Raw genomic sequence first — 27,436 nt, 5'->3', positions numbered from 1 at the left:
GGGGCCCACGGGGCTACCGCAGCAGCTGTGTACCCCGGCACTACAGAGCTGCCCTTGCGGTTCCTGGTCCACCCGACACTTGCGTGCGTCCTTCCCCCACCCCCACATCCGCTCAGTGCCCTCAGACTGCGCCTTGGTTCCAAGCGGCCCCTGCTGAGCCCTCACCTGGATGTGCCCTTCCCTGCTGTGCTGGCCCCACCTTCAAAGTGTAACTTCTCTGCACCCATCCCCCAGGTCTGCCGCTCTCCTTCCAAGCTGTCAGCTAATCAGATGGATTAACCCGCATGCGCTGAAAAGCTGTGCCCAGGAAGGAGGGGGGATTTCAAACCAAACCCCCGCAGTGGTTGCCTGGACACGGAACCCCGTTGCTGGAAGAGTGTGACATCGGTCGGCTATGTTCTGTGCTCACAGGCTGAGCCCCAACTCTCTTTCCTCACCTCCTCTGTGGCTGCTCCTAAGGCTTATAGGAAAGGGGGAGATCTTTCCTGAACCTCTGCCCCACTCGCCAGAACACCAGTCTCACCAGGTCTGGACAGAGATCGCCCCACAGAACACGAGAGGGTGGGTGGGCCAGGCCACAGCTGTTCTGCTTAGGAGTCTCCTACTCAGAGGAGCTGTATTATCTATGGCTCCGAGAGTGTCTGGCTGTGGACTAGGGCGTTTGGTACCTGCAGTCAGAGCTGGGAAAACAAGCCAAGCAAAGGCTACAAACTAGGACCATCAGGCAGACGGGTCCTGCTCTCCACACGCAGTGGGTCCCCGCCTCCTTGGACTCCCAGCCCTCCTTCCCAGAACTCCCTCCACAGGCTGGGCTCCGTTTCCCATCTGCTAAGCTTCCCCCCTTGAATCCTGCTGCCCTGACTGGCTGCATGACCTTAAAGAAGGCACTTCCCTTCTCCATAAAATGAAGGACTTGGACCCATCACTAACAGCCTGTCTGGCTCGAGGCTCAGTGACCTCAACATATGCCCCGGCTGGTTCCAGATAATCAGTGCCTGAGACAGAGTCCCCATCTCTAAGCTCCCTAGTCGTTGTTCTTGCCACTTGGCTGGGAAACCTCCTCCCAGCTGCCTCATCTAGCCCCCACCCTGAGGCCATGCCCCCAGCTCTGCCCCATCCCTCTGCTGCTGACAATGAGCCCCTTCCCATCCCACAGTTGGATGTAGGACCCAGGCCATGGAGCAGAGTGGACACTGTACGAGTGGGACTAAGCCAGCACTGGGGGCAGGGGGCCCACCGGGCAGCAGTATTAGGGTCCAGGAGAGCCGTGGGGAAGGGCCAGGGCCCTGCCTGCCTGAGGTCACGGTGGTCGTGGTCAGTTTCCTCTCCTGCCAGCTGTGGAATGCGAGGCCTGGCCTGGGAGATATTTTGGCTGCGGTTTGAGCCATCCCCGCCCCCTGGAACTCAGACCCTGCATACTCCATGCCATAACAATGACGACCACTTCCAATTGTTTCCTAGCTGGGGTGGGGCGGGGGGAGCACTGTTTGGGAAGGGGGGGGAGCCTGGGGGAAATGCTTCTAGTGACAACAGCCCTTTCTAAATCCGGCTGGGGACTGGGCGCAGGTGGGGGTGGGGGCGCCCTGCTGCCCCATATATACAGCCCCTGACCAGGTCTGGCGCCGCAGCTCTCTCCTGTGCTCTGTCTGTCTTTGCCGCTCTCAGGTAGGAGTGTGGAGCTGGAGGCCTTCCTCTGGGATAAGGGGACCCCAGGTTTAGGAAGGGCCTCCTCTAGGAATAGCAGCCTTCATGTGGACTACCAGGTCTGGTCATTGAGCACACATGTGCAGGTCTAAACATGCGTGTATGTGCCGTGGGAGTAGGGGGCTCGTGTGTTATGGGGGGGGCAGTGTCTGCATCTGAGTGTGTGGGACAGAATGCATTAGAGGTGTGTGTGTGTGTGTGTGTGTGTGTGTTGTGTACAAGCACACACGGTCTGAATGCATGGTGAGGGAGGGTATGTACCTCACTGCCCAAGACACAGAAATATCAAATGGAAGACATGTTTATGATCATGCCTGAGGACAAGCAGGCCTATTTGGGGAAAGGAGGAAGAGGATGGCAAAGAAGATTACTTAGGGAGTATGTAGGCTTAAAGCTGGTTCTGTGAGGTCTGCAATGTGTAACTACCCGAGTCCATGCCATGGAGGTGCTCGGGTACACATCTAGGAGTCGCAACTGCCACAGTATATGTACACCTTGCAAAAGGAGCTCACAATTCCAGATCTTTGTATATTCGACAATGTACAGCGATGTGTGCCTATTTAGGCTATACACATATTTAACATGCAAGTCTGTTGCCGAGGCATAATGGCACACTGGGGGAGGTGTGTGTGCCGAGGTATAGGAAGGAAGCGTGTCTGTGTGAACTGTGTGCACAAGCAGTGGGTGTGGGTGTTCATCAGAGAACACATGGAGAGCATTCAGCTGCGTGATGGATGTGTCTCTGAGAGGATGCCTACAGGGTCTGCTCTCTGAGAATGTCCACCAAGACGGACAACCAACTGGGAACAGGATGGAAGAGAACTGGCTTTAGAGTCATGAGACTTGGGTTCAAGTCCTGGCTCCACCACATATAGTTATGTGTTCTTAGACAAGCAAGCCCATTAACCTTGATTTCCTCATCTGTAGAATGGGGTGAGGATTGAGTAAGAGATTTCACATAAAACTGCTTTGTAGGCTGTAAAGCCCCGAACAAATGTGACCATCAGTTGTTCCTTAGGTGGCTCAAAGAAGACAAGTCACACTACATGGGTGTAGATAAGGGTAGGGAGAGGGTAGACAGGAATGAGGAGGATTAGGACTCAGAGTTGGGTTGATATCAGGAAACTGTTAGAACTAGTGCTCAGGGGGAAAAGGAAATAGTGTTTGAGAGAGGTGACAGGGCCAGAGAAGCTGACCACCACTTCCCACCCATTTTCAGGCCTGGGGGAGGGGTGGCTGCTGAGGGGGAGAGCCAGGGAGCAGCAGAGAGGTGGCCCTGACACAGCCTTCCCTCTCTCCAGGTCACCTGCAGGCTTGAGCTTCTTTTCTTGTAGACACATTTGAGAAGCCAAGGTAAGGAAAGCTGAAGATGGGGTATGAGGGATTCTGGGAAGATATGGAACTCTAGTTTCTATCTTGCCTTGGGGAGAATGTCTTGGTGACCAAGAGTTCCCTACCTGTGACTAGTGAGGGGCCGGGGAGGATGAGGGTCAGAGATGGGTATAGTCAGTTTCCTGCTCCCACAAGAAGCCCAGAATGCTCCTCCCTCCTCCAGGAGAGCCCCAAGCGGAACAAAAGTTAGCCTCCCCGTCTGCCCTGACAGGTTTTCTAGGCCATTCTTGGGTTAAGGGATAAGCTCAAGGAAAGAGGGACTCGCCAGTGACCCCTCCTGACTCCTGAGCATGGTGCCAGGCGCTGAGGCTCCCACTGAAGGGGAGAGCCCAGGGAGAGGAGGGGAGTGGAAGGGAGGGCAGCCAGCCCCTTCTCCCATCCACTGCAGGTGCAGCCATGGGGGACGCGGAGTTGGCTGTGTTTGGGTCCGCCGCCCCATACCTGCGCAAGACAGAGAAGGAGCGGCTGGAAGACCAGACCAGGCCTTTCGACCTCAAGAAGGACGTCTTCGTGCCTGATGACAAAGAGGAGTTCGTCAAGGCTAAGATTATATCTCGAGAGGGTGGCAAAATCACTGCCGAGACTGAGCATGGCAAGGTAGGTGGCAGGGCTGGCTTGAGAGGCCACCCGGGACGCACCCCACACCTAGTGTAGACAGAGAGGGGTCCCACCAGGATCCACCCCACTCAGACCTGAGGACCGTCCGATTTCCCCTTCCTTTGGGTAGGGATCCAAACTCTCCAAATAGCCCTGCTCATTCCAGACATCCAGTCCATCTTCTCTGTGAGACCGGTTCCTTCTCTCCTGAACATGGTTGTCCTATAACTCTCCTAACTCCTATCCCTGCTGAGGGAGGAGGGAAAGCTCGGGCTGACAGGAGGGCCTGTGTGGGCTGTTGCAGACCGTGACCGTGAAGGAGGATCAGGTGTTGCAGCAGAACCCGCCCAAGTTCGACAAGATCGAGGACATGGCCATGCTGACCTTCCTGCACGAGCCCGCTGTGCTCTACAACCTCAAGGATCGCTACGCGGCCTGGATGATCTACGTGAGTGCGAAACCTACGCTATCCCTCTGACTCTGGTAGCTTCCTGGTGTGTACATGTCTACCTCCTGGAGCCAAGAGTTTGTTCTTTGCGCCCAGGCAGTATTGCACTCTATCCTATCTCCTCGGTTTAGTTCTAATACCCCAGAGCTTGGATTACTCAGATTTAGTGCAGTCAGAGATTTTCCTTTCGCTCCTTCCTCTCTTGGGATCTTTCTCTAACTCTGAAAACTGCCATCCCTCCACTTTCATCCCTGGCAACTCACTCCTTTTTTTCTACCCTAGACCTACTCCGGCCTCTTCTGTGTCACCATCAACCCCTACAAGTGGCTGCCGGTGTACACTGCAGAGGTGGTGGCCGCCTACCGGGGCAAGAAGAGGAGCGAGGCGCCGCCCCACATCTTCTCCATCTCTGACAACGCCTACCAGTACATGCTGACAGGTGACAGGCCCCAAGCGAAGGTTTTTCCTGAGGGCCCCCTTGGAGGGAACACACACGATAGCTCTCTCCTTCCTCCCAAGGGGTTTGGAAAGCTGGGAGATGCCTGGACAGAGGCAGGAGATGGGGTGGGGGGAAGCCAGAGGAGAGCATCCTGTGCAGCTCCTGACTTTCCCTAACCATTTTCTCCCTACAGACAGAGAAAACCAGTCCATCCTGATCACGTGAGTGTGGCTCCCACCCTGTTCCCTTCTAGAGTCTCCCTGACGCAGCCCAGATCAGGGCCCTGGCCCCTGTGCCTAGACCCACAGCTCTCTTTCCCTCCACCTTCATGCCAGCACCGACTTCTTTGCCCTTTCCCCTTCCCTTCTGTCTGCTCTCCCCCTTCCTTTCTGCTTCCCATCCCTCTCTTATTTTTTCTCTCCTATCTCCTTCACCCACTCTCCTCCAACTCGACACTCATTTATCCATAAGCCCAGGATCACCATGTCTTCCTCACCTCTTAATTTTATTTTGTCTTTCCTTTCAGAAACCTTCCCCATTCTGCCAGCCCCACCCGTTCTTTGCCAAAACAGCCCTGGCCCATATCCTCTGATTGACCTGGTCCAGCTAAGACCAGGTTCCACCTGCCCAAACCCAGCCCCTCCTTGTGGCATCCTTCCTGGTTGCTACTCTGACCCTACACAAGTCAGAGACCAGCTGTGTGTTTGGGATGCGTATTACCCGGCAGATTCCTGCATCAGGGTTTCCGCTATTGAGTAGGGCCAGGCATTCTCTCCTGACTTGAGGCTTGTTGGTCTCAAGCAGTGTTTGTTCACTGCCTAATGAGCCCCTGACTGTTCCAACAGCGGAGAATCCGGGGCAGGGAAGACGGTCAACACCAAGAGAGTCATCCAGTATTTTGCTGTTATCGCCGCCATTGGGGACCGCAGCAAAAAGGATCAGACCTCAGGCAAGGTAGGCCTGTTGTCCTCCAAGGGCCTGCACTGAAAAATGGAGGGGGAGGCCTCCCACCTACCATCCTACTTGATCTCTACAGGGCACCCTGGAGGACCAGATCATCGAGGCCAACCCTGCCCTGGAGGCCTTTGGCAATGCCAAGACCGTCAGGAATGACAACTCCTCCCGCTTCGTGAGTGGTCCCTGACTTTGGACTTGAGATCTGGGCTGGTCAAGGGATGGTATCAAATATGAGCCTTCCCTCAACTCATCACCACTCTTCTCCATCTCTCCAGGGGAAATTCATTCGAATCCATTTTGGGGCTACTGGAAAGTTGGCGTCTGCAGACATAGAGACCTGTGAGTGCCGTGAATCTGCTGGGGCTCAGCCTGAGCTCTCCCTTATTCTAACCATCTCAAGCTCAACCTCTCGCTCTCTCCTCCCTCTCTGTCTCTATCTCTCTCTAGGTCTCTGCCCCTCAGTCTCTCTCCCTCTCTTTCTGTCTCTGTCTTTCTATGTCCCTAGGGCTATATATTCGTTTCTCTCTGAAACTCCTTCTGGCCTTTCTCCTCTGTCTCTTCATGTCTGTGTCCTTCTCTGGGAATTTTCTCTGAGACTATTTCTCTCTTCCTTGGTCTCTGTCTCCGTCTCCATCTCTGAGTGGGATTTCCGTGTGTCTGTGTCTGAGTCTCTCTCTTTGTCTCTCCCTCACCCTCTGCCTTTTGCTGCTACATTTATCATTCATTTTCCTCTGTTTCCTTGTACCTAAATTCTAATCTTTTCTTTCTCTCTTTCTTCTCCCCTACTGTTCACAGACCTTCTGGAAAAATCCAGAGTTATTTTCCAGCTGAAGGCAGAGAGAGATTATCACATTTTCTACCAAATCCTGTCTAACAAAAAACCTGAGCTGCTGGGTGAGTCAGAGCTACCAACCGAGACCAACCATCTCCATGGCAACCTGGTCCCCTCTGCTTGCAGCTGCTTCTTGGCATGCCCTGGGTTTATGGCACTGCTGGATTCAGTTCTGGGGGATGTAGGACCCCATTAAGTTCTGTCATGTGCTCTCCCACAGGCCATGTGCTGTGGGAGGCAGCCCCAATGAGAGCCAGGGGTTTGTGCCCACATCCTAACCATATCTTCTCCCCACAGACATGCTGCTGATCACCAACAACCCCTATGATTATGCATTCATCTCCCAAGGAGAGACCACTGTGGCCTCAATTGATGACGCTGAGGAGCTCATGGCCACTGATGTAAGTGTGTGAGGACACAACTGAGAGGTGAGGGGATTGGTGGTGAGGGGCAAATGAGGCCAGTTCACTGGCCCAGGAGTACAGCTAAGACACTGGCTGCCTGTTGTTCAAAGTGGTATGGCCCTGTCCAAGGGCCAGAATGTGCCCTATGACCTGGGTGTGCTGGGGCATGGGTGTGATGAGACGGGGCTAGCCAGTATTTGCTGTTCATTCTCACCAGAGAAGGCTGAAAGCCAGGGACAGAGAAGCAGATAAGACAAGAAACAAGGCATCACCAAGAGAAAGAGGAAGGGGAGGGTCATGCAGATGCCATGGGGCTGGGGCAGGCTGTTATGTGAAGAACAGATACACCCAGGTATGGAAAGTCCAGGCAGAGAAGCAAGCGTAAGGCCTAGAAGGGGGGCAACAGGAGGAAACATGAACGGGTAACCCAGAGCAGCTCCAAAGGACAGCTGTGACCACTGATGCCTGGCTGAGGCTGTCTACACCCCATCCTGCTCCAGTACCTCCAAGTTTTGTTTTAGAGTTCCCCACTAGGTATGGGAGTCTCAGAACCCATAGGGAGTCAGGAGACAAGCTCTCTCTCCAACTGTAGAGGGATCTCATTTACCTGCCATACTTCCTTTTCTGGGGTCTACCAACACGGGGCCTGCCAACAGAACGCCTTTGATGTGCTGGGCTTCACTTCAGAGGAGAAGAACTCCATGTACAAGCTGACGGGCGCCATCATGCACTTCGGAAACATGAAGTTCAAGCAGAAGCCGCGAGAGGAGCAGGCTGAGCCAGACGGCACCGAAGGTAGGGGTCTTGGATGCTGGGGGGCGACTGTGGAGTCACTGGGGGCCATGTCTGCAGAGGAGTCATCCCTTTACCCACTTCGCTATCTTCCCTTTCCTTCTAGAGGCTGACAAGTCCGCCTACCTCATGGGGCTGAACTCAGCCGACCTGCTTAAGGGGCTGTGCCACCCTCGGGTGAAAGTAGGCAATGAGTACGTCACCAAGGGGCAGAATGTCCAGCAGGTGGGTCATCTTCAGAAGATAAGGTGGGGGGCTGGCATGGTGCAGTAGGAGCTTTTGAATTCACTCTTCCTTACAATTCTGCTCATCTGGGTCTCTTCCCTGCCTGCCAGGTGGCATATGCTAAAGGGGCCCTGGCCAAGGCAGTGTATGAGAGGATGTTCAACTGGATGGTGGCGCGGATCAACGCCACCCTGGAGACCAAGCAGCCGCGCCAGTACTTCATAGGAGTCCTGGACATCGCTGGCTTTGAGATCTTTGACGTGAGTCAGGGGAGCCCCGCGGGTGGGGAGAACAGTAACTCACTCATTCACACATGCAACAACTGTTTGTAGAGCCAGCTATAGGCCGGGCGTGGGAAAGGCAGGGGGGTTCAGCAGTGATGGAGGCAGTCATTATCCTGTCTTCAGGGGGGCTCTGCCTCCCTGCCCTGACGTGGGAGGGGACCAGCCACACCCCTTGCTGGGCTGGGGCTGACCCCATTGGCCACTCAGCCACCTGCCTACCTGACCGCTCCTGCCCTCCCTCCCTCTCCCTGCAGTTCAACAGCTTTGAGCAGCTCTGCATCAACTTCACCAACGAGAAGCTGCAGCAGTTCTTCAACCACCACATGTTCGTGCTGGAGCAGGAGGAGTACAAGAAGGAGGGCATCGAGTGGGAGTTCATCGACTTCGGCATGGACCTGCAGGCCTGCATCGACCTCATCGAGAAGGTGCTGCCCCGGCCCCACCACCTGAACTCCCCACTCACACCCCACAGGAATCTTGCAGACAAAATGGAAGGCCCTCACCCTTCTGGGGAACATGATCTATATACAGAAGAATCCAGAGGCCTAGTTTCCAGAGCCCTGTCTTGTTCTGGCCACCCAAGACAGAGTAGCATCTGGGAGAGCCATCTCAGGGGCTTGAGAGCAGACACATGGAGGATGGGCACCTCCAGGATGACCTCCCACACCAATGTGTTTAGTTGCCCTGGTTTACCCATCCAAGGAGCAGGAAGTTGAAGGTGGGGTAGGAGATCGTAAGAGTGCACCTATTTTCAACCCCAATATCTGGGGGATGGAGTGGTGTGTAAGGCACCTATGGCATCCACATCCCCAGATGTTCACAAGGGTCCCTCTGAAATCAAACAAAGTCTTTCACCTTGGGAAGGCTTAAACAGGTGCCACTCTGTAGATAACTGTACTCGGAGCTGAGCCTGACATGTTAATGCCCAAAGGGGTATCTCCTTAAGCAAATATTGACCCTAGAGCAGGATCCATCTCCATCTGCATGAAGCATGCTCACTGATGCTCTCCCCTTCACCCTCAGCCCATGGGCATCATGTCCATCCTGGAAGAGGAGTGCATGTTCCCCAAGGCCACCGACATGACGTTCAAGGCCAAGCTGTTTGACAACCACCTGGGAAAGTCCAGCAACTTCCAGAAGCCACGCAATATCAAGGGGAAGCCAGAAGCCCACTTCTCCCTGATCCACTACGCTGGCACTGTGGACTACAACATCCTAGGCTGGCTGCAGAAGAACAAAGATCCACTCAATGAGACCGTGGTGGATTTATACAAGAAGTCCTCCCTTAAGATGCTCAGCAACCTGTTTGCCAACTATCTTGGGGCTGATGCACGTAAGTCGAGACTGGGACCCAGGGGACTGAGGAGCAGGGTTTCTGCCATGGTTCTGAGGCAGGTCAATGGCTATACCCCACCACTTCCATGTCAGGTTGTGCCCCAAGCTTTATACTCTCAGTGAGATAGAATTGGGTGGAGAAGCCAAGGCACCCACAGTGAAACCCTCACCTGGAGGCCTAATGCCAGTGAGGCTGTGATTCTTCACCCTGCCCTGGCACCCCCCATGCTCACTCACGCTCCTTTTCTTGACTCTCCTCCCCTCAGCTATTGAGAAGGGCAAAGGCAAGGCCAAGAAAGGCTCATCCTTTCAGACCGTGTCAGCTCTGCACAGGGTGAGTGTGACCCAGCCCCAGCCCCATGCAGCTCCCGAAGCCAGCCCAGCCCGGCTCTTCCCTGCCTTGCTCGTCCTTGCCTTCCCGCATGCCTGGCTCCTCAGTCCACTCCTGATCCTCTTCACTCTTGAGCTTCTCGTCCTCTCCATTCTCCTCTGCTTCACTGCTGGCGTCCTTTCTTACTCAATTTCCCACCTTACCTCTCCTCTTTCCCTCCCGCCTTCTAGCCCAGTCTCCTCTATCCTCCCCCAGCATTCCTTCACTCTCTTTAGCTCCTTGCATTCTCCTCATCCCTCTTCCCTTTCATTCCTCTCCTCTGTCTTTGTTACTTCTCTTTCTTTGACTTTCTTTACTTTTCCTTTTTGTTTTTTTGGGCCACAGGAAAATCTGAACAAGCTGATGACCAACTTGCGCTCCACACATCCCCACTTCGTGCGTTGCATCATCCCCAATGAGACAAAGTCTCCAGGTGAGCCCCAGACTTGGGCCCAGCCCACTGCTGGAAGTGCACTGCCAGGGACGAGGCCTTCTAAATTCTCCTCATCTCCCACCATGGTGCTCTCCAAGCCACATTCTTCTCCCCCCATCCTCCATGAGGTCTCAGAGATTATGCCTCCCTCCCCCTATGTGCTACCTAACACTTGGAATGTGTAACTCAGGGTAATGCTTAAGCACTTTGATGGACGTTACCTCACGAGTGCCCTTCAACCCCCAATGAGACATATAAGCATTGTTTATCCCTTTTGGACTGATAAGGAGATGGAGGCTCAGGGGCCTGGGTTCAAGGGCTGGCTCCGTTCTGATCAGCTGAGTGACTTTGGTCAAGTCCCTTAACCTCTCTGGGCTTAGTTTGTTCTCTAGAAAATGGGATATATCTGCTCTGGCTACTGCCTATGATAATAGGCATAAACCATATAAAATTAAGAATGTGACAACCTTCTGGTTACTCTTAAAAGTATGGCTAGAAAAAAGTGAAAAGAATAAAGGATCAATATTAACAGACTTGCTAAGATTTCCAGCTAATAAGTAGCAGAGCCAAGAGCAGAACCCAGAAATTTTGGCTCTTAGTCCAGTGCTCTCTCTACACACTCCTCTCCCCTCCCCTCCTGCCATAGGGGTGATAGACAACCCCCTGGTCATGCACCAGCTGCGCTGCAACGGCGTGCTGGAAGGCATCCGCATCTGCAGGAAGGGCTTCCCTAACCGCATCCTCTACGGGGACTTCCGGCAGAGGTGCGTACCAGGGTGCCCCGGGGCTCAGGGAACAGGGGGAGCCTGGGTGGCCTTTGTGGGGAGGGGAGTCTGCAGGTGGCCCCAAATTCTGTGGGCAGAGCAGATCAATGCAGTACATGGGTGAGTCCAGGCCCCTCCCTCCCTAGGTATCGCATCCTGAACCCAGCGGCCATCCCCGAGGGCCAGTTCATTGACAGCAGGAAAGGAGCAGAGAAGCTGCTGAGCTCTCTGGACATTGACCACAACCAGTATAGGTTCGGCCACACCAAGGTGAGGAAAGGAGGAGACAAGCTGATTACAGGGAGACCTCTCTTGTCCCTTGACTCCTCAGCTCATGGCTCCTTTCCTTTTACCAATCATCTCGGGAACATCTCTGAACCACATGCTACCCCTCCCCATGGACCATACTCACCACTCCCCCATCCCAGGCCCAGCTGCCATTGACCTTCTCCCCATAGTTCTTTCCTAGGTTGTTGTCTTCCTTAAGGTAACCCCCTTCCTCTTTCCCCTCCTGCCCCGTCCTGGTCATGCCCACACACACCTTCTTCGCAGGTGTTCTTCAAGGCAGGGCTGCTGGGGCTGCTGGAGGAGATGCGAGATGAGAGGCTGAGCCGAATCATCACCCGCATCCAGGCCCAGTCCCGGGGTGTGCTCGCCAGAATGGAATTCAAGAAGCTGTTGGAACGCAGGTGAGAGATCTCAAAAGGAGCTTCCCAGCCATCTGAGGCCCAGGCTGGGTCAGGGGCAGGAGAAAGAGCTCATCTGGTCTTCAATAGCAAGACCAGCAAGAGGAGCTCATACTGACACAGGGTGGGCCTGGTAGGTGGTGGGAGTGCGGGGTGGATGAAGGAAGGGGCCGTAACCTAGGAGTCAGGGCCTCGGGACAGGAAGAGGGAGGAGGGCTCTCTCACCACCCCTCCTGCTGGGCCCCTGCAGAGACTCCCTGCTGATAATCCAGTGGAACATTCGGGCCTTCATGGGGGTCAAGAACTGGCCCTGGATGAAGCTCTACTTCAAGATCAAGCCTCTGCTGAAGAGCGCAGAGACAGAGAAGGAGATGGCCACCATGAAGGAGGAGTTTGCGCGCCTCAAAGAGGCGCTGGAGAAGTCTGAGGCTCGCCGCAAGGAGCTGGAGGAGAAGATGGTGTCCCTGCTGCAGGAGAAGAACGACCTACAGCTCCAAGTGCAGGCGGTGAGGCTCCTGGGTCTCTGCTGGCTCTGCCACCCTGCTCTGCCTGCGTCTCCCACACACCCTGCGCCTCCAACCCAGGGGCTCACCATCTTGCCCCTCACAGGCGGAGGATTCTGGAATCACCACTTCCAAAGACCTCCAAAGAAATCCCTCAAGAGAAGGAAAGGGAAGGGGGAAAAGAAAATAACTTTTAAAAACACGGGCTTTCCATCTGGGTTCAATCTGGATCCACAGCTTAATAATTCGTGACCTTGGGCAAACCATGCATTATCTTTGAGTCTCAATGTCCTCATCTCTAGACAGACAGGGAATAAAGCTGCCCATCCTACTCGGTTGGAAATATGTAACATGCTTGCATCAACAGATGCAGTTCTCTTCCTTCAATGGGGGAGACCAGAAGAAGAGGGCCAGATAAAGAGACTCCTTTTTCCCTTCCTCTCTCCTCCTGTCCCCCAGTGCTCCCATCATGTTTCCCTAGAACTCTTCCTATCCTCATCCTTCTGAGATTCTTCTAGCTGAGGATATCCTGGAGATCCCCTCCTATCCTGAGCCCTGAGCCTCCCCCTCCCTCCACCTGCCAGGGCAAGTACCTCACCCACTGAATGGCCTTGCCTTTAGGAACAAGACAACCTGGCGGATGCAGAGGAGCGCTGCGACCAGCTGATCAAGAACAAGATCCAGCTGGAGGCCAAGGTGAAGGAGATGACTGAGAGGCTGGAGGATGAGGAGGAGATGAATGCCGAGCTCACTGCCAAGAAGCGCAAGCTGGAAGATGAGTGCTCTGAACTCAAAAGGGACATTGATGACCTGGAGCTGACACTGGCCAAGGTGGAGAAGGAGAAGCATGCAACAGAGAACAAGGTGAGAGCAGCTCTTTCTGGCTCTAGCCCAGGTCTTTTCAAGATTCCAAGACCACACTGACCTTAACCCAGGCCAGGCCACTCAGGAGATCCTGATAGCAGCATGGTCCTTAATGTTAGAGGTCTCCCAAGATATCGCCAGACTGGTGACCTTTGACCCTAAAGGGGACGGGGTTCTTGGTCGGCAGGTGAAGAACCTGACAGAGGAGATGGCTGGGCTGGATGAGATCATCGCCAAGCTGACCAAGGAGAAGAAAGCTCTGCAAGAGGCCCACCAGCAGGCCCTGGATGACCTCCAGGCTGAAGAGGACAAGGTCAACACCCTGACCAAGGCCAAGGTCAAGCTGGAGCAGCACGTGGACGATGTAAGTAGATTATCACAGGGCCTAACTACACTATGTCCATCTGTGCTTGTGTGTGTCTATGTGTTTGGGAGATGGAGTTGGGGAGTGCTACTTCTGATGCCTTTCTAGAAGGGAGCTGGGGAATAAAACAGTGGAAGGATGGTCAATTCTGAGTTGTGTATCTCATCTCACTGATAAGGTCAACAACAGAGATGGGCTTCCTTACTTCGATTTAGGTTCAAGCCTGTATATCTCTACCTTCAAACACAGAATTTAGAGAGTTATCTCATAAGAACATGATACATCTCTCTGGGGATTTTGTGAGGCTCCTCAAGGAGGATCTCTGGACTTCTAAGAGTTTAGGCATGATCTGATTGTCAGTGATCGTTGTTCTCACAGATAGTCCTGTGTGCATATCTCTGCTGAATCATGTATCTCTCTGTGTTGTCATTATGGAAATAACTGTCTCAGCCGTAAGACTGTAAGCTGCCTTGGATTTATTCAATTTTGTGTCTGCAGCATCTAGCACAGAGCCTGGACCCCAGCGGGTGTTTAGAGGATGCTGAGTGAATTCATGTAGATTTGGGGTTTCATCCTACAGTCATTTGTTCCCTCATTTATCAGATAGTTACTGAGCCTCGCTCCGTGCTGGGCAGTCTCACAGCCCACTGGTAATGTGTGGCCCACTTTGGGGAAGCTTTCCAAAGTCCTGGACATCTCTTAGGATTCCTCAACCCTCAAGCAACTGAGCTCCCAGATTACCAAAACAAGATACTTGGCTTCATGGGGCACGCTGGTCCTTCTTTCCTCCAGCTGGAGGGATCCCTGGAGCAGGAGAAGAAAGTGCGCATGGACCTGGAGCGAGCTAAGCGGAAGCTGGAGGGTGACCTGAAGCTGACTCAGGAGAGCATCATGGACCTGGAGAACGACAAGCAGCAGCTGGATGAGAGGCTGAAAAAGTAGTGTGTTCCCCCTCTCTCTCGCCTTTCCCCCTCCCTCGCCCAGCAGCCTGTTCTGCGGGCAGAACAAGCTGACACAAGACATCCCCTCTCACAGCCAACAGCCTCATGCAGCCTCGATAAGTGGGCAAAGGCCTGCAAGAGGAGGGCCTTCCTCCCCAGACACACACATCAGGGCCTGGCAGTTCTCCCTAGAGAGAGTCTAACTTGGATCCCTCAAGCCCTTTCTTCCTGTTGGGCGCTCAAAAGGGATGGACAATAACAGCTCGCCCCCTCAGTACACAAGGCTCTTTGGAGACTAGTTGCTCAACACAGAGGAAGCATCCACACAAAAGCCTCTCAGGAAAGTCCCTTCAGGGTCCTTCCCAGAGAGCCCAGAGGGCCACAGAGAAGTGGGCCAGCCGCAGCCTGAGCAGTGCAGGGGGCTGGGCCATTTCTTTGTTCCGATGAACTCAAGGTTGCGATTCTTATTGCAAGTCCTTCCAAAATGTATAGATCCACTTTCCAGACTTGGTAAACAGCGAGCCTGCAGGACATATTTGAATGATCGAGGAGCTCATGGTGCTCAGGGACTCTGCAAGGCTCTGTGAAGCATCATGGTCTCCATCCTCGTCGGGCCTGCATCTGCCCAGGAGTCTCCACACTTCCCCAGACACGGTGTTGTTGAAGGGATGAACAAGTATAGGACCCCCTGAGCCTTAGACCACCTTCAAAAGATGGTATTTTTAGCCCCACTTTATCAAAGAAAAAACGAGGGCTCAGAAAGTTTCACCAAATTGCCCAAAGTAACAGTGACAGAATTAAAGATCATCGGAGTTAAAGGGGCCTTTGGAACCATTTAGTCCAGCCCCCACAGTTTACGGACCAAAGAGGGAGACCCTCCGAGCCCAGGGCCTGGTGCTCCACCTACAGTGCTTTCCCCAGTACATTTCCTGTTGGATTTCAGTTCTCCAGCAGGTGATATACCTTTAGGGACCCTACGTCAGCCCTGGAAGCTGCTTTTATGATGAAATCCTGCTCTTCGTTTGTTTTATTACCATTTCCAATCGCTGGTGGGCCCCCTGGAGCCTAATGGGCCTCTCTTGCCTCACCCTCCCTCCTTCCCCCACAGGAAGGACTTTGAGCTGAACGCCCTCAATGCAAGGATTGAGGATGAGCAGGCTCTGGGCAGCCAGCTGCAGAAGAAGCTCAAAGAGCTTCAGGTAAGGTCTGAGATGCCCAGGGTTGGCACTGGAGTCCAGGCTGGTTCTCAACTTCCCAATCCCCTCCTCCATGCTGTCCTCTCCCCAGCATTACAGGCACTTGCTATGTGTCTATGGGGGAGATGCTGCGCCATCACAGTAACCTTACGGAGCCCCTCCAGGAGGGGTGGGCGATCCAATGATGACCTAGGAAGAGACCTTGAAAACCTCACAGGTCTGGAGGGCAGAAATCCCGGCTTCCTCTCTCAGCTTGGGTTTAGCCAGTGACTATGGGGAGCCCGCTCCAGATCTCTGAGTCTCCATGTCCTCCCCTGCTACCCAGTGGCTTTTAAGGTCCCTTTATCCCTAATGGTCTATGACTTAAGTTCTTACCTTTAGAGCAGACACTGTTAGGTCTTTAGCTGTCTGGTCAGACAAACAGGGCTCTCTCATTCTAACTTTTATAATTTTTGCTGCTCTACTGCTTAAAATATCCATAGAACCTAGGTTTTTCTGTCCCTTTTCAAGAGCAAGCCTCAACCACTTTCTTCCAATAAAGAAAAAGTATGACGTTCTGGCCTAAAGGAAGGCTACCTTGGCTGTCCAAACCACCTCCCCTAAATCTTTTTATTTCTATTTCTCAGTACTTAGTTCCACCGGGAGAACTAAACTGACTTGCTGTTCCACACAGGCCAGGACACTCCAGAGCCCTGGTAGGGGGCTCTGAGGGAGGGTCCCAGGTGATAGGTCTTTGTGTCCGCTCCCAGGCACGCATTGAGGAGCTGGAGGAGGAGCTGGAGGCCGAGCGCACCGCCAGGGCCAAGGTGGAGAAGCTGCGCTCAGACCTGTCCCGGGAGCTGGAGGAGATCAGCGAGCGGCTGGAAGAGGCTGGCGGGGCCACATCCGTGCAGATCGAGATGAACAAGAAGCGTGAGGCCGAGTTCCAGAAGATGAAGCGGGACCTGGAGGAGGCCACGCTGCAGCACGAGGCCACGGCGGCGGCCCTGCGCAAGAAGCACGCCGACAGCGTGGCTGAGCTGGGCGAGCAGATCGACAACCTGCAGCGCGTGAAGCAGAAGCTGGAGAAGGAGAAGAGTGAGTTCAAGCTGGAGCTGGACGACGTCACCTCCAACATGGAGCAGATCATCAAGGCCAAGGTGAGCCTGTCAGCCTCTCCTCTCTTCCATGTCCCTCCACCCACCTCCACTTTCTTTCTGTCTTCTCTGATGGTCCACTTTCCTGCTTCCTTTCTACCCGGTTCTTCAATCCTCTCCTGCTTTCCATGCCTTCCCTCTTCCTGTCTCTTTCAATGGCACCCCTTTCAGTGTCCCCTATAGCCATCATATGACTCTCCTTCCTCTCTCAGGCCAACCTGGAGAAGATGTGTCGGACCCTGGAAGACCAGATGAATGAGCACCGGAGCAAGGCCGAGGAGACCCAGCGTTCTGTCAACGACCTCACCAGCCAGCGGGCCAAGCTGCAGACTGAGAATGGTAAGCCCCACCTCAGTTTCCCCTGACTTCCTGAGCCACCCCAGCTCTGGGTAGACACACAGTCACCCCTCTCCAGAGAATGGGGCCTGAGGGTTAGGGGAGTGGCTGGAGGGAGAGGCGAGTGACTGACCTTGAAGAGTTGAGTGGGCCTTGGTGCCTCTCCAGGTGAGCTGTCTCGGCAGCTGGATGAGAAGGAGGCACTGATCTCCCAGCTGACCCGAGGCAAACTCACCTACACGCAGCAGCTGGAGGACCTCAAGAGGCAGCTGGAGGAGGAGGTTAAGGTGAGACCTAGACTCACGCCATTTGGCCCAGGCAAGGAGCACACCAGCTGGCCTTGATCCACATCACTTCACTTCCCAAGAATGAGGCTTGCTGTCTGATTCTCCCAGAATTCCAAAAGAAATAATATCCCAGAACCCACCACACACCTCCTAAGTCTATTCCCCAGGCGAGGCCTTCTGCCTTTCTGCTGCCTCCCTGGACAGAGAGGGAGGGCATGGGCTAAGGGTGCCTTGGTCGAGGGGAAGTGACGTGGAGGAGAGGAAATAAACGAGGGAGATGTGTTATGGCCTTGGCTGGGCACAGGCACGGGATGCTAGATGCACAAGTGGGTCCTGGGATTAGCAGAGCAATCTGAAAACTGGAGAAAGAAACTCAACTGAACTTATTCCTAGCACTTTGCTGGGCTCATGAAAAAGGGGAAAGAATATGACTTTAAAAAGGCCAGGACCTCTTATAGCTTAATGATCTTAGGGAAATCACCTAGCCTCTCTGAGCCTCTGTCTCCTCCCCTGTAAAGGCGGGTGAGGGTGATATGGCCGCTGCAGGGAGGGGCACAGGGGTGGTGGGCATGAAGCGTTTCCTAAGTCATGTGGTGCCGCGTGGGCCTTCTTAGCTCTTAGTACTCAGGAAACTCTTCCAGGTCCACTGAGGAGGTAGAGATGGCTGAGGCCATGGGGAGGATGTTGAAATAGGTTGAGGAGATGGGCAAGGGCTGGGGTGGTCTTATGGAGAAAGCTGAGCCCACCTCCCACGGCCCGCCTCCCCCCAGGCAAAGAACGCCCTGGCTCACGCGCTGCAGTCAGCCAGGCACGACTGTGACCTGCTGCGGGAGCAGTACGAGGAGGAGACGGAGGCCAAGGCGGAGCTGCAGCGCGTCCTCTCCAAGGCCAACTCAGAGGTGGCCCAGTGGAGGACCAAGTATGAGACAGACGCCATCCAGAGGACCGAGGAGCTCGAGGAGGCCAAGTGAGTCCTGGGCGGCCCGCTTCAGTAGATCTGGCCCCCCGGAATGGAGGTTCAGCGAGGTTTTGACAGCACGGGAGGACCCTGCCCTGCCCCCTCCTTCTCCTCTCAGGGAAGCTTTTTGCTCGCGTTATGTTTCTCATCCGAATATAAGACGAACAAAAGGTTTGTCTGAGGGCAGAGTGCTCCCACCCGGGGCAGGGCGCTGTGGCAGAGGGCGGTGGGTGAGTTGCAGAAGCCCGTGTGACCTCCATGTCTGCAGACCAGAGGCAGGCCCAGGGTCAAAGGGACGCCACAAGAAGGCCCTCTTGGGTGCTGTGGGTCTTCACGTCTGTCAGGAGACCCTCTGCCCACCTGTCCTCAGGCTTCTCCAACAATGCTTGAGTTTTCAAGGATTGTTTTCTAGAAGACTCACATGGTTTCCCCTTGTCCAAATCTGCACCCTCCATCCTCCCCACCCTCTCCCACCCAACCCCCATCTCCCCGGGCAGGAAGAAGCTGGCGCAGCGGCTGCAAGACGCCGAGGAGGCCGTGGAGGCCGTCAATGCCAAGTGTTCGTCTCTTGAGAAGACCAAGCACCGGCTGCAGAATGAGATCGAGGACCTGATGGTGGATGTGGAGCGCTCCAACGCGGCCGCCGCGGCCCTGGACAAGAAGCAGAGGAACTTCGACAAGGTGGGCTGGGGTCAGGGGCCGCAGCCAGGAGACAGAGCAGGGGGCCTGGTGTCCTCAAGGAGGACATTCTGTGGGGGAGGCGGCTGAGCCCAGATGAGGGGCCTGGGCAGCCCCTGGAGGTGGGGACGGGGGCTGGGCCTGCAAGTGAGCCCCGTCCATCCCCGTAGATCCTGGCCGAGTGGAAGCAGAAGTACGAGGAGTCGCAGTCGGAGCTGGAGTCCTCGCAGAAGGAGGCGCGCTCCCTCAGCACCGAGCTCTTCAAGCTCAAGAACGCCTATGAGGAGTCCCTGGAGCACCTGGAGACCTTCAAGCGGGAGAACAAGAACCTCCAGGGTGTGCTGGGGCCCGAGAGGCCGGGGAGGGGCCAGGGGTAGTGTCCACATATGGTGCCACCTAGGGGCTCCAAGAGGCGTGCCCCCCCCCTTTGGACAGTGGCAGCCCCCAACTGAGGCACTTGGCCTCTCCCGCAGAGGAGATCTCCGACCTCACTGAGCAGTTGGGTTCCAGCGGAAAGACCATCCACGAGCTGGAGAAGGTCCGCAAGCAGCTGGAGGCCGAGAAGCTGGAGCTGCAGTCGGCCCTGGAGGAGGCCGAGGTGAGGGCCTGGGGGCGGAGGAGGCCGAGCTCCAGGCTGTGGCCCCTGTTTTATTCACTGTGGCATTCTCAGGGCCTAGAACAGTGCCTGCGCACAGCAGACCCTTGACAAGGTTGTGGAGTGAATGAATGAACGGCTCACTCCATTCCCTCCACACATTTACCGCTTACGTCTTAGACAAGACTTCCTGCTTCCACTCCCCTCCCCTTTCCCTCCTCCGCCTCCCTCCTCGGATTACATTCTCTGCCTGATTGCCTCTGTTTCCTTGGCAACACCTTTCTCTTCGTTTTCCTCTTTGTCTTCATAGCTCGCTCTCATCTGTGAGGGCCTGAATCACCTTCTCTTGGGCCTGTTTTTTTTTTCTTTCAAATTCTCTTTTCTTCTTCTCCCTTCTGCTTCTTTGACTGAACCACTTACACCACTCTTGAACTCGCTTTGTATCCACGATTCATGGACAGACCCCTGCCCTGGCCCTGTGCCCTGACTGCCTGCCTCAGACCCTCTCTCCCCACCCCTCTCCCAGGCCTCCCTGGAACACGAGGAGGGCAAGATCCTCCGTGCACAGCTGGAGTTCAACCAGATCAAGGCAGAGATCGAGCGGAAGCTGGCAGAGAAGGACGAGGAGATGGAGCAGGCCAAGCGCAACCACCTGCGGGTGGTGGACTCGCTGCAGACCTCCCTGGACGCGGAGACGCGCAGCCGCAACGAGGCGCTGCGGGTGAAGAAGAAGATGGAGGGCGACCTCAACGAGATGGAGATCCAGCTCAGCCATGCCAACCGCATGGCTGCAGAGGCCCAGAAGCAAGTCAAGAGCCTCCAGAGCTTACTGAAGGTACATTGAGACTCTTGGAAGCAGGAAGTCCTCACCTAGAGAAGGGACTGACCTCCACGTGGCCCAGTTAGGTGGTAGTGTCCCCTCACTGCACCAGATCCCTCCTGCCCCTGGGCCATTGCAGAGACAACCCACTGGACCCTCCTGAGCCACTGCAATGGGCTCTCCACTAGCATCCAGTTTGGCGTTAACAGCCTTCTGATGGGCCCAAAGGTCAGTTCCCTCTCTCATTCCCATCCTCCTGATCCACAGGACACCCAGATCCAGCTGGATGACGCGGTCCGTGCCAACGATGACCTGAAGGAGAACATCGCCATCGTGGAGCGGCGCAACAACCTACTGCAGGCTGAGCTGGAGGAGCTGCGGGCCGTGGTGGAGCAGACAGAGCGGTCTCGGAAGCTGGCTGAGCAGGAGCTGATCGAGACCAGCGAGCGGGTGCAGCTGCTGCACTCCCAGGTGAGTGGCTCCCCTGGGCATTCCTGGAGGGAAGCCCCACTGGCAGTTCCCAGCAGGTGAGGTTTGGGAGCTACTCAAGCCTGCTCAGCGCTTTTCATGCTCTGCCTACCCCACTCCTCAGAACACCAGCCTCATCAACCAGAAGAAGAAGATGGACGCAGACCTGTCCCAGCTTCAGACTGAAGTGGAGGAGGCAGTGCAGGAGTGCAGGAATGCCGAGGAGAAGGCCAAGAAGGCCATCACGGACGTGAGTCCCCTCACCCACCCCCCTGCCCCCCGCCGGCTCCAGGCCCAGGTGTCCTTGGATCGGGCAGTGAGTGCGTGAGGACTTAGCCCGCCGGTGCATCAGCTCTCTCCCGCCCACAGGCCGCCATGATGGCGGAGGAGCTGAAGAAGGAGCAGGACACCAGCGCCCACCTGGAGCGCATGAAGAAGAACATGGAGCAGACCATTAAGGACCTGCAGCACCGGCTGGACGAGGCGGAGCAGATCGCCCTCAAGGGCGGCAAGAAGCAGCTGCAGAAGCTGGAGGCCCGGGTGCGGGAGCTGGAGAATGAGCTGGAGGTTGAGCAGAAGCGCAATGCAGAGTCCATCAAGGGCATGAGGAAGAGTGAGCGGCGCATCAAGGAGCTCACCTACCAGGTGCGGGCGCAGCAGCTGCTCTGGGGCCGGGCCCTTTGCATCATGGCCTGAAGCCAGGGGGGCAACCCCCTCAGAGGAATGTTGTGTTTTCCCTCAGCCTCTTCCAGGGCTAGGGGTGGGAGCACAGCCCCTGGTGGCCTGGTTTCCACTCTGCCTAACCCTGTTCTACCTTGAGTGTCCCCTGGTCAGTCTCTGAGTCTCCTCACCTGTGAGCTCCACCTCAGCATTCACCCTCAGCTTGTCCCCTGGGGGCACATCCGGAGCTCCGGACAGCCCTTCACCAGCACAGATCACCAGAAAGCAAATATGTGGCCAAGCTTTGGCCTGGTGCCATCACCACCTCAATACACCAAAAATATACCAAAGTCATTAAAACAAATCTCCAAACTTTTCAGTTATCCAGGGAGGTGTAGGCTTGAGCTTTCCATAGTGTTTTTCTAGAATCAGACTCTCAGTTCGATTTTGTTTCTCTTCCAGTCCAGAAAGTAACCCTCTGTCTATGCACACTTGTCCTTAACCTCCATCCAGTCTGTGTTATTTCCCTGCAGCCAGGGAAATCCCCTCACGCCTGCCATCCACAGTTACCACCAGTGCTTCCTGGGTTCTAGAACAGGGGAGCTTATCCTCCATGGGGCCCCAGGACCCCCAACGGCGTGCCCCCTGCTTCCCGGCACAGTGTGCGCATGCGGTTTTGTGCACAATTTCAGGAGTCCCATAAGCTCCCTAGACTCTTTCCTGGTACAAAGCATTAAAAATATTCATCTTTTTTTTGGTAAGAAATTACGAGAATCCAAGTGTTTGGTGAGGGTCAGAAAGTAGACTTGGGTCAGGATATTACATTCAGGGTAAAGACGACAGGTGGGGGGAGGGGACATGCTGCCTCCTCTGACGGTGCCATCCTGTCCTCATTCCTGACCACCCCAACCCCCAGACGGAGGAGGACAGGAAGAACCTGCTGCGGCTGCAGGACCTGGTGGACAAGCTGCAGCTGAAGGTCAAGGCATACAAGCGCCAGGCCGAGGAGGCGGTGAGTGACCACGCCGGGGCCTGAACCTGGAGAAGGGACACAGGGGAGCCGGTGCCCCAGGCTGGGGGGCTGAGCACCCTGGGTGCCCTCTCACCTCCTCCTCTGCTCCCCTCTGCATGAATGTTGGTGAGCGGTGAGATCTCTGAGCCCCTGGTTTGGGACAGGGAGTCCTGCCCACTAGGAGGCTGGGAATCCCCTCTCCTGACCCTGTCTCACCTCCTTCTCTGCTCCCTGGCCCCACAGGAGGAACAGGCCAACACCAACCTGTCCAAGTTCCGCAAGGTGCAGCACGAGCTGGATGAGGCAGAGGAGCGGGCGGACATCGCCGAGTCCCAGGTCAACAAGCTGCGGGCCAAGAGCCGCGACATCGGCACCAAGGTGGGTCGTCCCACACCCCAGGTCTCGCAAGTTGCCCCCATGGCAGCATCCCCGCCCCCCAACATCAGTGTCCTCAGGCAGAGCCCCCTCACACCACGGATGCCTCTTCATTCATTCCTAGAACTGACTGCAAAGCCCCAGAGGGGAGGGAATTCAGTCCTCTGGGATTTTGAAGATTCCTCCAGCTCTAGCTCTCAATGACTTTGTGAATTCCAGCCCTCGGGTGATTGGGAACCCTCCCCTCGATGACCCCAACTGATAGGACCCAGGATGTCTCAATTTCCCCCAACTGCTAGTCTCCACTTCTCTTCCCCCCAGTTTTGGCTTACAACTTCACAACTCAAACCTAAAATGGACATCCCAGGGAACCCTGTTGTCCTCACCCAGGCAGCTCCCTCCGGCTGGCCCCAGAGCCCTACCCTTCGGAACTTTCCCTCTACACTGATCCCTAGGGCACATCCGCCACCCATGGGGGCCCATCAGGCCACACAGCATCCTTCCACCCATCAGGTTCCCCAGCCCCCCTTTGACTTCTGTGCCCAGCCCTGCCCCACACCCACCTCTCTGGCACTAATTTGGACTTTGTTTCCTTTCAAAAGGGCTTGAATGAGGAGTAGCTGTGCCACATCTTCTTGACCTGCCCAGTCCTGAGGGTGCCAATGGAGTTCCAGTCCCGGAACGCAAATTGCAGCCCCTTTGGAGGAAGCAGAATAAAGCAATTTTCCTTGAAGTGAGATCCTGCCTCTAGACTCTTCTTCACTGCCTGCCAGCCACAGGAACATGGGGTCAGGGATATGCGGGTGGGACACAGGGGTGAGAGGAGGTGGGGCTCCAGAGGAGGAGGGACAGCTTCACAGGCCAGACCAAGGAGGCCTCCTTGGGGAGCCTGTGAGGCTCTGAGACCCCTGGTGCAGCACTGCCCGTGTGCTCCCCTTCCCCTCCCCCTCCCAGCCCTCTCCTCCCAGCCCCTCTCTGGCTCAGAGACACTCTGGGTTGAAGGAAATTTAGGAAAACACTTAAGGCTCGCTAGATCATGTGAGCCTGCCCCGACTGGCACCCTGGCTCTGATGAACACTAGCCCCACCTGATAACACCCAGGGCTCGGCTGTGGGGAGGACATTTGTAGGGGTGCCCTCTGAGGTGTGAGCCACCTGGGTAGGTGGAGTAATGACCCCCAAGTCCTGGTTCAAGGCAAGTCTCTGAGAGGCTGAGGACTTGCAGTGGCCAACTATCCTTCCAGACACGGCCACCACCATCTCCAACCGCCCCGAGAGGCCCGCACCTCCTCCCCCGACAGCCGGGGGCACTGCACCCTAGCCCACCTCCCTCTCCTCCTCGTCTCCTCTCGGGTCGGCCCCTCCGTCCAGGGTGCTCCTTTCTTCTCCCTCGTTTCTTCCCACGGTAACTTCTGTTGCCAAGACCCTTCTTGTCTGGGCTTGCTGGAAGATGGGGGTTCTTTGGCCCATTTATGGCAGACCATCTCGAGGGGAGGCAGGCAGATGCGGGACTGGGGAGAGTCACAGGTGCGAGCAGCACTCTGGGGAAGGGGCTCTGCAGGGCTGGGAAGTGGAGGAAATTGTAAGCGCCCCCTCCAACTGAACAAACCCAGCTCCCCTAGAGTCATACTACACATGGGTGGGCTGCTTAGGGAAGGCCTGGGACTGTGGGCCATAGAGAGCAGGGGCTTGGGAGGCAATGGGACTGTCCCCCTGGGACTCCTGGAACCCTGGTGCAGCCCTGGACTGAATCTCCCCACCACCACCCCACCACACACAGTCACTCCCAACCAACCTCGTGCTCCATCCCCCACTCTGAGCAGCAGCCAAGAGTGAGGGCCTATCCCAGGAAGGAGGGGATGCCAGTCTTAGAGAACAGGAGGAGAGGGGAGGGGGACAAAGGAAATGAGGGAGGGAAAAGGAAAGACCTAGGGAGGGTGGCAGTGGAGAGAGAGGGAGAGAGCTTGAGAAACTGGAAGACGGTGACCAAGGGAACCCACAAAGAGAAGAGGTACAGGAGGTGAGGAGGAGAGGTCCAGAGGCGGTCCCACCTCCCTCCTCACACCCTCTCCACTCTCCCGACCTAGGACACTCCTCTTCTCTCAAGGACTTGGAAAGCAATGAGGAGATAAGTAGAGAAAAGGGAGGGACACACTTGAAAAGGGGGATGCAGGGGACACTCAGAAAATCTAAGCTCCCAGAGCAGAAGATCTAGACACTGAGAGAACACAGCAGACAGGGGGGTGCGAGAAAAGACTGGCAGCTGAGCTCCAGGAGAAGGAGGGTGACCAGAGGGGATGGGAGAGGATAAAGACGGGTGAGCCTTGGAGAGAGAAGCCGGAAGAGCCGAGGGGGCGATACTGGGCGAAGGAAAGAATCCTGGGTCACCTTCAGATGCAAGGAAAGTCAGGGAAGCTGATTGGAGAGGGGTGGACAAGACCCTGGAGCAAGACATAGAGGCAGAGAGCAGTCAGGCGGAGGTCGGGCTTAGAGAAGGCAGACGCTCGTGGGAATGTGGGCATGGCAGACCCTGAGACAGGCAGAAACATGAAGGCCAGGTCCGACTTTGCGACAGGGAACCAGGCAGAGGGAAAGGAAGGTTAGACACAGACAGACAGAGATACAGGGAGCCAGGCAAAGAGAGGCGACGCGGTGCCAAGGAGGCTGCCCCTGCCTCGTTGTCCCCTCACCTGTGGCAGGAGTCTCCATCCCGTGCCCTCGCTCTCCAGGACTTCCAGCAGAATGAGGAGCTGTCTGAGAGCAGCTGAGGGAGGATGGAGAGCAGGGATGGATGTGAGAGCCAGGGGAGAGAAGGGGGCCTCAGAAAGGAAGAGGAGGGCAAACCAGACCACACAGGGGGCAGAGCCCTGGAACCAAGTTAACCCCATCCCTCCTCCTCCTTCTACAGGCGGTATGGGTTACTGCCTGCCTACCCCACACCCCCTCTCCATCTATACTGAGTCTGGCCAGCTTGGAACACAGGATTCCCTGAGGACAAAGCCTGGTCTTTGTCACCTGGACCTGACCCAGCCTGACCTGGTGTTCTCAGCCCCTTATCACGTCTCCAGGGCAATGGGAACCAGGCAGTGACGCACTGGCCATGGGCTAACCCCCTAGCTTACACACTGGGGCCTCGAGTGACCTGGAGCTGGGGACAGGTGGCCTGCATCCCCTGGGAGTAATGATTTGGCCTAGACACCTGCAGGAGATGGGGATGTGGGGTTCACTCAGGTCCCTCCAAGGATACTGGATACAGGGTACAAGTCCCCTGGAGAGAGATGTGTGTTCCTGAGTCCAGTAATGGGGCTGTGGAGTGTGCTAAGCAGTTGGAGACCTTGGGGGAGAAGCCATATATTTAGTGGAAAGCTCTTCTACCCGGAGAAGCTGACCCCTGTCTGTCCTACCCACCTCCACACTCTAGAGCTATATTGAGAGGTGACAGTAGATGGGGTGGGAGGGGGAAGCTGGGACAGTGCTCCTGGGTGTGAGGGTGTGAGGGAAAGCCAGAGTCGGGGAGTCTGGCTTTGTTTCCTGAACACAATGTCCACTTAGTCATAACAAGCACGGCCCGCTGAAGACCGGACACCTACAGCCTCTGAAAGGTGGCATCATGGGAGGCTAAGGGAGGGCCTGGGGCACTTGGGGTCACCCACAAGGAAGGGTATGTGAGTACGAGCTCCAGGAGGCTCGGGGGAAGGGACGCCAGAGTTCTACCTGTGGAGGGGGAGCAGGCAGCAGAGCCCCACGCCCACCCCCACCCCATGGAATGCAGAGCCTGGGGCCAAGCTGGTGTAAATCCCTTGGCCTGCCAGGCAGCCCCGCCAGCCTCAGCAGCACCTGTACCCTCTGGCAGCCCAGAGAGGCACGAGGGAACAGCCCCCTACCCCCACCCCTCCTCCCTAAGTTCCCCGGATTAACGCCTCCTGCCTCTGCCCACCCCCGCTCTGCCCCACACCAGGAGCAGAAGGTGGCAGTGGGAGGGTAAAAGTTTATGCGTGCAAATGTGACTGTGCAAATGTGTTTATCAGTGTGCATAAGAGCAAGCAGGAAAATCTGCAAGCTTGAATGTGCGTGCAAATCTGCGTGTGTGTGGCTGAGAATGGGCATGTGAAGGTACTGGACTGTGGGTCGGAGTGCAAATCCTTGGCTGTGGCACTGGGGAATACCTTCCCCTATTTGAGGGGGTTGGATGTGGCCACTGTATCAGGAGCATCAGGAGAGGGGTTCCAGATGTGTGCCCAAAGCAGCACAGCCTCAGCACAGGCAGGAGGACACCTGCCTGGAGACATGGGGACCAGAAGGAAGCCAGGCACGGAATTTGTGGAGAGAGAGGGCAGTACAGAAATTCTTCTCCTAAAAAGAGGAAACTGAGTCATGGCACTGGGCAGAAGATCCCCTCCCTGGGCATCTTGGCTCCAGCTCTCAGTTCCTCACACTGTGGGACTCCAGGCCCTAGAGAGTGGGGAGAAGCTCCCAGCCTGGGGCTTTGTGAGGACAAGCCAGAGTGGAAAGGAAAGGCGAGAAGAAGGGAGGGGAGCCCATTAGGGGGTAGGACAAGCCTCTGGCCTGTGGGATAAGGTGA

General features: G+C 55.8%; 1 protein-coding gene across 1 annotated transcript; it reads left to right on the top strand.

Moving 5' to 3' along the window:
- The first annotated feature begins 1,442 nt into the window (after window positions 1-1,442).
- Window positions 1,443-23,592, top strand: MYH7 (myosin heavy chain 7). The gene is made up of 40 exons (XM_070586805.1): window positions 1,443-1,665; window positions 3,006-3,057; window positions 3,485-3,693; window positions 3,998-4,141; window positions 4,424-4,580; window positions 4,774-4,801; window positions 5,426-5,534; window positions 5,617-5,709; window positions 5,813-5,876; window positions 6,333-6,431; window positions 6,667-6,770; window positions 7,430-7,568; window positions 7,672-7,790; window positions 7,901-8,050; window positions 8,329-8,499; window positions 9,098-9,407; window positions 9,676-9,743; window positions 10,125-10,212; window positions 10,859-10,976; window positions 11,123-11,246; window positions 11,529-11,665; window positions 11,913-12,168; window positions 12,787-13,029; window positions 13,217-13,393; window positions 14,186-14,331; window positions 15,443-15,533; window positions 16,280-16,669; window positions 16,879-17,005; window positions 17,171-17,289; window positions 18,060-18,256; window positions 18,745-18,928; window positions 19,096-19,261; window positions 19,399-19,523; window positions 20,047-20,355; window positions 20,608-20,811; window positions 20,933-21,058; window positions 21,178-21,453; window positions 22,385-22,480; window positions 22,724-22,858; window positions 23,458-23,592. Exons 3-40 carry the CDS (start codon window positions 3,493-3,495, stop codon window positions 23,473-23,475), a joined length of 5,808 nt encoding a protein of 1,935 aa, XP_070442906.1. The 5' UTR covers window positions 1,443-1,665; window positions 3,006-3,057; window positions 3,485-3,492; the 3' UTR covers window positions 23,476-23,592.
- The last annotated feature ends 3,844 nt before the right edge of the window (window positions 23,593-27,436 follow it).

Source organism: Equus przewalskii, chromosome 1, assembly GCF_037783145.1.
Source record: "Equus przewalskii isolate Varuska chromosome 1, EquPr2, whole genome shotgun sequence".
NCBI classification, from domain to species: domain Eukaryota; kingdom Metazoa; phylum Chordata; class Mammalia; order Perissodactyla; family Equidae; genus Equus; species Equus przewalskii.
This window is presented reverse-complemented; position numbering and strand designations above follow the sequence as displayed.